This window comes from Pongo pygmaeus, chromosome 21 (assembly GCF_028885625.2).
Source record: "Pongo pygmaeus isolate AG05252 chromosome 21, NHGRI_mPonPyg2-v2.0_pri, whole genome shotgun sequence".
Taxonomy (NCBI): domain Eukaryota; kingdom Metazoa; phylum Chordata; class Mammalia; order Primates; family Hominidae; genus Pongo; species Pongo pygmaeus.
The window spans coordinates 30,328,322-30,340,639 of NC_072394.2; the positions used below are offsets into that span (position 1 = coordinate 30,328,322).

At 43.0% G+C, this 12,318-nt stretch overlaps 1 protein-coding gene across 5 annotated transcripts in view; it reads left to right on the plus strand.

Moving 5' to 3' along the window:
* The window catches only part of DNAAF9 (dynein axonemal assembly factor 9), a 160,045-nt gene that overhangs the window by 70,539 nt on the left and 77,188 nt on the right, over nt 1–12,318 (plus strand). For 3 of the 5 annotated variants that reach the window (XM_054467962.2, XM_054467963.2, XM_054467966.2), the window contains exons 11-14: nt 4,562–4,643; nt 6,247–6,283; nt 10,693–10,780; nt 12,005–12,081. In XM_054467962.2, coding sequence (XP_054323937.1) covers nt 4,562–4,643; nt 6,247–6,283; nt 10,693–10,780; nt 12,005–12,081 — 284 coding nt within the window. The remainder of the gene's footprint in view (nt 1–4,561; nt 4,644–6,246; nt 6,284–10,692; nt 10,781–12,004; nt 12,082–12,318) is intronic. The other 2 variants (XM_063659469.1, XM_054467965.2) reach the window with 1 other exon arrangement.

The window sequence follows — 12,318 nt, forward strand, 5'->3', positions numbered from 1 at the left end:
CGCCACTGCGCTCCAGCCTGGGCAACAGAGCAAGACTCCATCTCAAAAAAAAAAAAAAAAAAAAGAAAAGAAAAACCTAATTGAGATTTTTTAAAGTAAAAATAGACCAGGCACAGTGGCTTACACCTTTAATCCCTGCACTTTGGGAGGCCGGATTACCTGAGGTCAGGAGTTCAAGACCAGCCTGGCCAACATGGCGAAACCCCGTCTCTACTAAAAATACAAAAATTAGCCAGGCGTGGTGGCAGGCACTTGTAAAATCCCAGCTGCTCAGGAGGCTGAGGCAGGAGAATCACTTGAACCTGGATGGCAGAGGCTGCAGTGAGCCAAGGTTGCGCCATTGCCCTCTAGCCTGGGAGACAAGAGCGAAACTCTGTCTCAAAAATAAATAAATAAATAAATAACGGTAGTCAAAGTTAAAAACTCAGTGAATGGGCTCAATGGCAAAACAGAAATGAGAGAATAAAGAATCAATGAACTTGAAGATAGAACAATAGAAATCACCCATCTGAACAACAGAAAATAGACTGAAAAAAAAACTGAACAGAACCTCATAGAGCTGTGGGACTCTCACAGAAAATCCAAATATTCATATTGTTGGAGTACCAGAAGAAGAGGAGAACGAAGATGGGACTTAAAAAATGAAGAAATAAAGGTTGAAATTCCCCCAAATTTGGCAAAAAAAAAAAAAAACCCAGAAAACTATGAATCTACAAAATCAAGAAGCTGAGTGAACCTCAAACAGTATTAAACCCCAAAATACCCACACCAATACACATCAAAGTCAAATTGTTGAAAACTACAGACAAAAAATCTTTTTTTTTTGAAATGGGGTCTTGCTCTGTCACCCAGGCTGGAGTGCAGTGGCTCAATCTTGACTCACTGCAATCTCTGCCTCCTGGGTTCAAGCAATTCTCATGCCTCAGCCTCCTAAGTAGCTGGGACTACAAGTGTGCACCACCATGCCTGGCTAATTTTTGTATTTTTAGTAGAGACAGGATCTTGCCATGTTGGCCAGGCGGGTCTTGAACTCCTGACTTCAAAGTGATGCACCTGCCTCGGCCTCTTAAAGTGCTGGGATTACAGGCATGAGCCACCACGCTCAGCCCAAACAAAAAATCTTGAAAACAGCCAGAAAGAAATAAGACCTTACCCATAGGGGGAAGACAATTTTTTTTTTTTTTTTTTTTGAGACGAAGTTTTGCTTTTGTCACCTAGACTGGAGTGCAGTGGCATGATCTCGGCTCACTGCAACCTCCACCTCCTGGGTTCAAGCTATTCTCCTGCCTCAGCCTCCCAAGGTGTTGGATTACAGGCATCCACCACCACACCTGGCTAATTTTTGTATTTTTAGTAGAGACAGGGTTTCACTATGTTGGCCAGGCTGGTCTCGAACTCCTGACCTCAGGTGATCCACCCGCCTCGACCTCCCAAAGTGCTAGGGTTACAGGCGTGAGCCACCATGCCCGGCCAACAATTTTTGAGTGAAAGTTGTATTTCTTTCTCATCAGAAACCATGAAGGCCAGAAGGAAATGGCACCTGTATTTCAAATGCTGAAAGAGAAGAATTGTCAACCTAGAAATCTGTATCTAATAAAAATATCCTTCTAGAATTAAGGGAGAATCAAGACATTCACAGATGAAGGAAAACTACAAGAATTTGTTGCTGAAAGACCTACCTAAAAGAATAACTTAAAGAAATTTGGTCTAAACAGAGAGGAAATGATAAAAGAAGGAATCTTGGAACATCAGGAAGGGAAGAGAACAAAATGATCAAGGCAGTGTACCACTGAGTTATATACTTTAAAATGGTTTTATCTCAAAAGTTGCCAAAAAAAATAAAAATAAAAAACCACCCAGTGCATATCCACATTATAGATTGCATTATTAAAGCAATTTCTGCTCTCAGGTCTGTATCACTCCAAAGCCAAAGAATTTTCACTCATTAAGTCAGTAATCCTTGTTGAATGTCTAGTAAATGCTAGTCACTGTGCTAGATGAAGGGATAGTCATGATCTTTGCCTTTGAGGATCTCATAGACTTGAAAACTCCAGGGAAAGCCAGCTAGGAAATGTTTGGACCCAAACACATTGCTTCCTTTTTCCTTCTGAGTCATGAATTTCTTATCATCCTGAGCTGACTGAGAGCCAGCTAGGAAATGTTTGGAGCAATAATTTAGATGTCCATTACACGCCTATTAGAATGGCTAAAATTCAGAAGACTGACAACACCAAATGCTGGTGAGGATATGGAGCAACAGGAACTCTCATTTATTGCTGGTGGGAATGCAAAAAGGTACAGTCACTTTGGAAGACAGTTTGGCATTTCCTTACAAAACTAAATACAGCCTTACCATAAGATCCAGCAATTTCGCTCCTTGGTATTTACCCAAAGAATTAAAAACTTACGTCCACACAAAACCTGCATATGGATATTTATAATTACCAAAACTTAGAAGCAACCAAGATGTCTTTCAGTAAGTGAATGGATGCTATTCAGGGATAAAAAGAAAAGAGCTGTCAAGCCACAAAAAGACATGGAAGCTCCAAGATTCTGATGTCTGTACTGAGTGGACAAAGAAACTATTCATTTGGAGAGGGAACACTGAGGAGAGTCAGATTGAATGTGTGTGAAGTTCATTTTAGACAGTGAGTTTGAAATGACTGTGAGACACCCAAATAGAGCTGAGGCGGCAGTGGTTAGATACATAAGTCTAGGGTTGCCAGGATTAGTCTTGTCTGGAAGTAAACATTTGAGCATTCCCTTAGTATGAAGGGGATAATTAAAACCAAGGCTGTGGATAAGATTATCTGGATATATATTGTTACTTATTTATTTATTTCAAAATCTTCCTTTGAATACAAGGATAGGTACCTTTAGACCAGACATCCAATGAAGCTGTCTTGAGGTTCTTCTTGTTTTTTTATAGTCTTCCAGGAAAGCTCACAATTGATTCAGCCTGACTTAAAATGTTTTTAAGAGTCGTGCTCTATGACACCAAGGTTTAGACTCTTAACCAGTTACTTATTTTAACTACTTAAGAAAATCCAAAGTTCTTTTCTGAGAGAAATGTTGACTCTGTGTATAGACCCCATTCTGCTGGCCAACACCTGTGCTGGTGTGTTGATCTTCTGACTGAGTTAGACTTCAGATTCATGTACTCAAGTGTACACAACTGAAAGAGAACTGTGTCCCTTCAAATCTGGGGTTTAAACCATATGACTTTAACTCAATTCATAGCACAAAACACTTGGCACCTTTAAAAAAAAACCTTTAATAAGGGAAAATTTGGAGATCCAAGGAACATGTTTTAATTGAGGAAATATGTATCAACCAGCAATTAGAAATACCTCCATGAGTTTTCATTCATTGTCATGGCAATATTGATCATGTTCACTATTAGTATACTTTTTTATTAGGTTCACTTTTTAGTTCACTTTTTTTATAGGTTAGTTAGAATAAGTTCTCATTTCCAATCTGTAACTTGGATTCACGATATTATAGAAAAATGCCTTGAATTCTAGTGTTGTTGTCTTAAACAATTGAGTAAAATAGAAGGAATGAATACTTGTGTCGTATTTAGCTACTTTTTGTATATTGTACTTATTCATGTTCCTTTAGTTCTTGTGGTAGTATTTTTGCATTTTATACCTATTATTCTAGGAACCCTCATGAGATAATTGGATTTTCAGAAGAGGAAAGGACATCTATTTTATCTCTGTGTCAATGAACATCTTAACAGGGAAGAAGAATAAAAATTTGAAAACCTAGAGGAACTTATTTTCTCTTCCGCAGGGGCTATGTACAGAGATGAAATACAAATGGATGTGGGGATGTGGATAGCACCCTCCTTTCCTGAATTTGGAGCTGTCCCACACCTCTGCCTGTCATGTCAGCCAGGGGCTTCACTGTGAAAGCTCTGGACTAAGTATTAATGACAGTCAAAACCCAAACACCTTGCTTCTGAATCATGATTGCCTTAGCATCCCTGGGCTGAGTATCCAACAGCACCCTCACAATATAGCCAAGGTTTAAACCACACATACACACACACACACACGCACACGCACCAAAAGATACCTTTGGAAAAACAGTTAAAGATCATCTTTTCCCCTATGTCTTTAAAAAATAATAAATCCGTTTTGTAGAAGAAAATGTATTTCTGGCCAGGTGCAGTGGCTCACGCCTGTAATCTCAGCACTTTGGGAGGCCAAGGCGGGCAGATCACCTGAGGTCAGGAGTTTGAGACCAGCCTGGCCAACATGGCAAAAACCTGTCTCTACTAAAAATACAAAAAAACAAAAAATTAGCTGGGTGTGATGGCACGTGCCTGTAGTCCCAGCTGCTGGGGAGGCTGAGGCAGGAGAATCACTTGAACCCGGGAGGTGGAGGTTGCAATGATCTGAGGTTGCGCCACTGCACTCCATCCTACGCGACAGAGTAAGACTCTGTCTCAAAAAAAAAGAAAATTTATTTCCATTGACTCTATACTTTTTGTTTATCTACTAGTACATGCCTAAGTTATTGCCCCTTTTTATTTTTATTTTTTTCTGACATCCAGGTAGCCCAGTGTGTCTCACCAAAGGGACCTCTTGCTTGTTCAAGAACATACTTTTTTGGAGCTACTCATGTTCCTTACTTGGGTAAGTCCCTGTGAGTTGTCATCTCATCAGCTTATCTAATGAATAGTCTCTCTCGTGAATTAGAAGTTGACACACAATTCACTACTTTGCTTGGAAGCTCATGTTACCCAATTTGTGGGCCTCCAGCTCCCTCTCTGATTACTTCTGGATAGTTGATGTGTCTAACATTTCTCACAGAATGTGTTTCAAGAGGAAGATGATTGGTGCAGCCTACATTAAGTCTAACCATGTGTATAACCCTTTGCTAGGTGTCACAGGGGAGGCCAAGATGAATAAGACCTAGTTTAAGAAAGCAGGAGGTAGGGACCAGGCATGGTGGCTCACGCCTGTAATCCCAGCACTTTGGGAGGCCCAGGCAGGCAGATCACTTGAGGTCAAGAGTTTGAGACCAGCCTGGCCAACATGGCGAAACCCCATCTCTACTAAAAATACAAAAATTAGCCAGGCATGCTGGTGCACACCTGTAGTCCTAGCTACTCAGGAGGCTGAGGCACCATAATTGCTTGAACTTGGGAGGTGGAAGTTGCAGTGAGCCAAGACTGAGCCACTGCACTCTAGCCTGGGCAACAGAGTGAGACTCTGTCTTAACAACAACAACAACAAAAAAGCAGGAGGTGGAGTCCACGGTGGGAATTTGGATGACTCAGCCAGGTGCCCACTTGACTGTTCTTGTGAGGAAAGTGAGAAAAGGCCATAATAAAAGGGTACTTAGAAGCTAGGAGCATGCTGTGGGGCCATCCAGAAAGGCTAGGCTTGCTGGGGCTGCCCTGCTTACTGGGGTAACCAGAAGTTGCAGGTATCCAAAGACAAATGGAAAAGAACCTGTGGAATGAACGCAGGTCTCAGCATTGCTACACAGAGGAGAGTACATCAGGAACCATATTTTATTCTGGATGATGTTAAATAAGCCAGGAAACTCTGGAAAGAAGCATGACTTGGGTCAGGTAATTAAGGAGATAAAGCAAGAGGTAGAACTGAGCCTGCTTACTGATGCCTCGAAGTTTAAAAAATTAAAAATAAAAACAAAAACATTCCAGAACCTAAGATTCCGCACATCTCTGGTATTTAGTGGTGTTGCTGAGTGGGTTGTAGAAGTGGGAAATGCAGGTGAAGGTCCAGGAGGCTATTGGGAATGGCCGGGTTCCACTGTTGTTGGTGTTTGTACTGTATTTAACTTAAAAGAAAAAAATAGGCTGGGCATGGTGGCTCGCGCCTGTAATCCTAGCACTTTGGAGGCCAAGGTGGGTGGATCACCTGTGGTCAGGAGTTTGAGACCAGCCTGGCCAACATGGCAAAACCCCATCTCTACTGAAAATACAAAAATTAGTGGGGCATGGTGGCGTGCACCTGTAATCCCAGCTACTCAGGAGGCTGAGGCAGGAGAATTGCCTGAACCTGGGAGGCGGAGGTTGCAGTGAGCCAAGATTACGCCACTGCACTCCAGCCTGGGTGACAGAGCTAAACTGTATCTCAAAAAAAAAAAAAGAAAAAGAAATGTAGTTCTTGACAATGCCTTCCAGGTAAATGAAGCATTTCTAGCTTCCTTGTTAAGTGTTTGCATATCCTTTGCTCTTGTCACATTCTTAGTGGGCCTCTTTCACAGGTGGTGACAGCAAGCTGCCCAAGAAAACTGAACAAATGTAAGTCTTCATATTTTATTTTTTCTTTCTCAAAATTGAGTTACTCAGTTGTGACTGTCCTGTGTACTTCCTTTTGAGATCAACAGTGATTAAGACATCTGCTTTTGCTGGGTGTGGTGGCACGCACTGTAATCCCAACATTTTGGGAAGCTGAGGTGGGAGGATCACTTGAGACCAGGAATTCGAGACCAGCCTGGGCAACATAAGCAGACCCTGTGTCTACAGAAAATAAAGAATTAGCCAGGCATGGTGGTGCACGCCTGTGGTCCCAGCTCCTTGGGAGGCTGAGGTGGGAGGATCACTTAAGCCTGGGAGGTCGAGATTTCAGTGAGCTATGTGATTGCACCACTGCACTGTTGGCAACAGAGGGAGACTGTGTAAAATAAAAAAGAAGAAGAAATCTGGTTTATGACGTGAACATTACTGTGTTGTTTCCCAAGTTTCTCTCAGCTTGGAATTCAGGCCAGAGAACCTCGCCAGCTTTGCCATCTGCTCTTCTCTCTAGACTTCAGAGGCTTCCTACCTGCACACCCATGCGTTTATGATGTAACTCCCCTTGATATGTTTTCTATATAATGCATTTTTAAATTAAGGGCTTTTCTAAGAATAAACCATCCTGAAATCCATTGGGAGAATCATGTGAAACCCCAACTGGTCTGAAGAGTGTCTTTCTCTGGATTTGACACTTAAGCCTATGGAACATAGTGAGAGGGTGTGAACACTGGCTGTGCAACTTCAGAAAGGGTCTACCTAGTGTTGACTTCTCTTCTTTCACATACAGCAGGAAACCAAAGACAGAAAATAAACTCATTAGTGCTGAAACTATTAAATTCCAAAAAGCATTCTCCTTCAGCAATATGGACATAATGGAATTTTATTATTACCTAATTAAATACTGCAGCTTAACTTGGTGGGGTCTAGATCAGCACTTCCCTGTGGCCAGCAGTGAGAGGCTACAAAGCATTATCTAAGGATCTCTTTAAAATATAGGTTCTCCAGGCCCAATCGCAGGATTACAATCAGAATTTCTAGGGCAGGGCACACAAAGTTGTATTGGGAAAAATATAATAGAAGAAATATAATCATACTACAGAAAATATGGAATTAGAGAAAAGAAATTAAGATCAGCTATAATTCCTCCTGTCTGGCACTACCCATTAATATCTTAATTTATATATTTCTGGGACTGAGCGCAGTGGCTCACCTGAAATCCCAGGACTCTGGGGGGCCGAGGCAGGCAGATGGCTTGAGCCCAATTCGAGACTAGCCTGGGAAACCCTATGGAACTCTGTCTCTACAAAAATTAGCTGGACATAGTGGCACACACATATATTCCCAGCTACTTGGGAGGCTGAGGCAGGAGGATCATCTGAGCCTGGGGAGGTCAAGGCTGCAGTGAGCTGAGATCACACCACTACACTGCAGCCTGGGTGACAGAGTGAGTCCCTGTCTCAAAAATGTGTGTGTGTGTCCAGGTGCAGTGGCTCACACCTGTAATCCCAGCACTTTGGGAGACCAAGACGGGTGGATCACATGAGGTCAGGAGTTCAAGACCAGCCTGGCCAACATGGCAAGACCCCGTCTCTACTAAAAATACAAAAATTAGCCAGGTGTGCTGGCACATGCCTGTAATTCCAGGTACTCAGGAGGCTGAGGCAGGAGAATTGCTTGAACCTGGGATACAGAGGTTGCAGTGAGCCGAGATAGCACCACTGCACTCTAGCCTGGGCGACAGAGCAAGACTATCTCAAAAAAAAAAAAAAAGGGAAAATTGTGTGTGTGTGTATACGTGTGTGTGTGTATGCGTATGTATATGTATATATCTTTCTGGGCTTTTAAAAAAATTATTAAGCTGTAATCATAACATGTATTTAGTTCTTTTGTGGGTTTCCTTTCCTTAGCAACAAGTCAACCATTTCCTCACATGTTGGTGGGTGTAGTCTTACCTTGTGCCTGTTGTACTTCTGTGCCAGCACTGCTTAGCCACTGTCCTGTATCCTTATGCTAGACCCTTAAACATTTTGCCTAAACCAAATCCATTGATGCCCCATGTCAGGGACTAGTATTGAGTGGTAACTGGGTGCACATTGGGAGATTTGCCAAATCACAGATCCAGTGGAACATGTGGATTCAAGTGAAAGTGACAGTAGAGGCCGGGTGCAGTGGCTTATGCCTATAACCTATAATCCCAGCGCTTTGGGAGGCCAAGGCAGGTGGATCACAAGGTCAGGAGTTCGAAACCAACCTGGCCAAGATGGTGAAACCCCGCCTCTACTAAAAATACAAAAACTAGCCGGGCGCGGTGGCAGGCAACCTGTAATCCCAGCTACTCAGGAGGCTGAGGGAGGAAAATCGCTTGAACCCGGGAGGCGGAGGTTGCAGTGAGCTGAGATCGCACCACTGCACTCTAGCCTGGGTGACAGAGCAAGACTCCATCTCAAAAAAAAAAAAAAAAAAAAAGCAGAGCCATGCAGGCTTTTTAATTTTATGGGTCAGCAGCCACGTGGCTTGTGTATTGATCTCCTATGTAAGGATCAGTATGGGAGAAGACCAAGCAAGGGGAAGGCCTGACCAATGTTGGTACTGAGTGATGTTTGAATCAGCTGAGGAGGGGGATATCTTTGCATGTCTTTGGGTTTGGCATCTTTAAATGCACCCTTAGTGTCAAAGTGCAGGGGATTCTGGTCTCACCTGGAAGGGGCCAAGCTCATTCACATCTCTCTGCCAGGCCCCTTCCAGGGTATACCCTCTGCCCTGCCCTTGCCTGGCCAGAAGTCTTCAGGATATGTTGATATTTGGAGCTGTCATTTTGTTTTATGAGCTCTCCCTGTTCTTTTTTCTTCAACTCAACCCTAACCTCTTACCTACATTGTGGAGGTGTGGTGCAGGAGCCAAGGAGGAAATTGAAGGAGGTGGCAATGTGATGTGGCACAGTGGAAAAGCACCAGGCTGAGAGCAGATCTGAGTTTGGGTCAGCCATGAATTTTCTGTGACTTAATAGACAACATATTCCACTTCCAGAAGCCCTTATTGCTTCTTCTATAAGATGAGAGGATTAGACCAAATCACTTCTGCGTTTTTTCCCACTTTCAAACTCCTATCACCTTCCTTTACCTGTTACAAGATTCTTCTGGGCTTAAAAATAGACATATTTTTAGGTGAGACCTTGTCAGTTCCTTGCCAGGTGCCTCTCCTGGCCTTTCAGGGCCCCTTGGATGAGCCCCTTCTCTTCGTAAGTGTCCTAAGAAGAGCATGCACCTCCTTCCTCCAAGGCAGTGGTTCTCAACCAAGGGCAATTCTGTTGTACCTCCCTCCCCCATCTTTCCCCACTCCCAGGAACATTTGGCAGGGTCTGGAGAAATTTTTGATTATCACAACTGGAATGCTACCAACATCTAGTGGATAGGGATGCTGGTTAGCAGCCAGGGGTGCTGCCGAACATCCTACAATGCACAGGACAAACCCCACAGCAAAGAATTATCCAGTCCTAAATGCCAAGGTGGAAAAACCACCTTAGGTGGTTCCCTAAAATGAACCAGACTAGTTTTTCTAGGGACCTTCGTGGCAGTCCAGTCTGGCAGAGAAAAACCCAGCCCTTCCTCAGTCTGGTCATCTCTCTTCTCCTGCTGAGGTCTCCTACCCAGAGGTTCCAGTAATAGACCAGCCTTCAGCAGGTCTAGTGAAAAGACGATATGAAACTACAGTGTGATTGGTCCCTGGGAAAGCAGCAAGTGGGTATGAGAACACTGAAGGGATTCCTGCTCTGTAGGTAGCTGTTCCTGCACATAGAGGCGTCAAGGAGTCTACATAGTTTTATTCTGTTTGGTTACAAACAGGGAGGGGCAATCTCTTGAGCAGAATTCAGAGGAGCTGACTTTCCTTAAGGTGATTTAACAAAAGCAAAGTATAAGTCAAACCAGGGATATGACCTTTTTTTTTTTTTTTGGAGACAGGGTCCCACTCTGTCACCCAGGCTGGAGTACAGTGACACAGTCTTGGCTCACTGCAACCTCTTCTGCCTCCCAGGCTCAAGTGATCCTCCAGCCTCAGCCTCCTAAATAGTTGAGAATACAGGCACACACCACCATGCCTGGATAATTTTATTTTTATTTATTTTTATTTTTTGTCGAGATGGGGTTTTGCCATGTTGCCCAGGCTGGTCTCAAATTCCTGGGCTCAAGCGATCTGCCCATCTCAGCCTCCCAAAGTGCTGGGATCACAAGCCTGAGCCACTATACCTGGCCCAGGCATGTGACTTTTAAAAGGTTTAGAAATCAGTGGGTTATATTTTTGCCTTTTTTCATTCTGTTTAAAAATCAGTTTATTAGGGGCTGTCATTTATGTGCATGCATCTTTTGACAAAAACCTCATGATGCTGTAATGTTAACCATTATTTTTTGTTTTTAAAGTAGGCTATTGTCCCAGATATATGCTGCTGTTATTGAGGCTGTTTTGGCTGGCATTGCATGTTATGCTAAAACTTCCAGTCTAACAAAGGTAATTTAAATACCATGTTTCCCTTTCTGTAATTATTATTTTAATGTAAAATATTCTATCCATGTGTTTCTTCTTTGGACACCTTGTAATACTCACTTTTGTGCGATCTTGGGCCTCTTTGACACCAGGCAGAGAGAAGCCCTGAGAGCACTGAGCTTCTGCTGCCTGTGACTGTGCTGCTGTTGTCTTATGGATGACGACTAATCGGTGCTTCTTTGTAGACATCTGGTTGTGTTAAGGAAAAATCATTCTGTAGCACATTGTCTTGTTGAATAGCTTAAAAGGCTTTTAAAAGCTGAAAAAAAACCAAAAAGACAGCTTTAGATTATTCTACTGTGAATTCTAATAAAGTTCGGTAAGTTTGATTTCCTATAACTCAGTGTTTAAAAAAAATAGCTAAAGATTAGAAAATGTGACTTACTTTTCCTAGACAAGCACATGTGTTCCCGTTCTCTGACCATTATCTTCCTTGCTGTTTTGCGGTTAACCTGCCCTGCTGAGTTGGATTCCTATATCTGACCCAGTAAGGAGATGAGAAGAGTCAGCTTGATGCCTCCCAAATGCCAATAGGACCTTTTCTGAAGGAAGCCATTTGACATTGGAAAGGTTGTGTATGATGTAGATATCAGAGAGACTGTAGCTGTAGTCACCAGCTCCTTGCCATCTCCCCTCCTCACTGAACTTGTATCCCTGGTACTGACTCCGGATTTCTCAGCCCTTTAGCCACTACATGCAGAAGGCTTATCCAAAGCAGTGGGATGTCCTTCAATATCAGTTCTCACATCTTTGTTTTTTAACTGATCTTTTGTAACTCTTGCTATTTGGATATTCTTAGCATCTGGCTAAAACTCTGAGGGCAGAGGTTCCTTCCCAAGAGCCAAGGAAGAGGGGCGGAGAAAGCACTTTTACAGACCTCACATTCCACTGCTGTCATCACAGCTGGTCACTTCTCTGGATCCAGCACGTCAGGTTCCAGTGCACACCTGCCTGAATGCAGTTTTGTCCTGTGAACCTAGCCTGGAGAAAGCAGGCCCTTGTTTCCCTTAACATGATACTTTCACTTTAATCTATTCATGCCTACCAAGTAGTCCCATAGATGGGAAGGGCACACTGTAGGGCATGGTGTGATCCTGGACAAGTGTTAGGCGGGCCCTTCCGTCAGTGATATGTGTACTTTTTCCTGCTGTGAAAGCTAATTGTCGCTGTCTTGTTATTATTTTACAGGCCAAGGAGGTAGCAGAGCAAACTCTGGGATCTGGGTTAGATTCCTTTGAGTTGATTCCGTTTAAGGCAGCCGTGCGGTAAGCAATGGCTGATATTTTTTATAAGGAATTTTTTTTCTTTGTTTTGGAAGATTCTTTTTTCCCTTATAATTTAGATTTCATCTCCCCTTTGAGAAATGTTTCAGTAAAATAATGGGATGTGCGAAGGAGAGTCATTCATGATTCAGCCTTCACTTAGAAGCCAAAGAGCCAAAGATGCAGGAACTGTTTGAGAAAGTCACACACATGTTCTGAGGTTAGAATGCAGGGCAGATT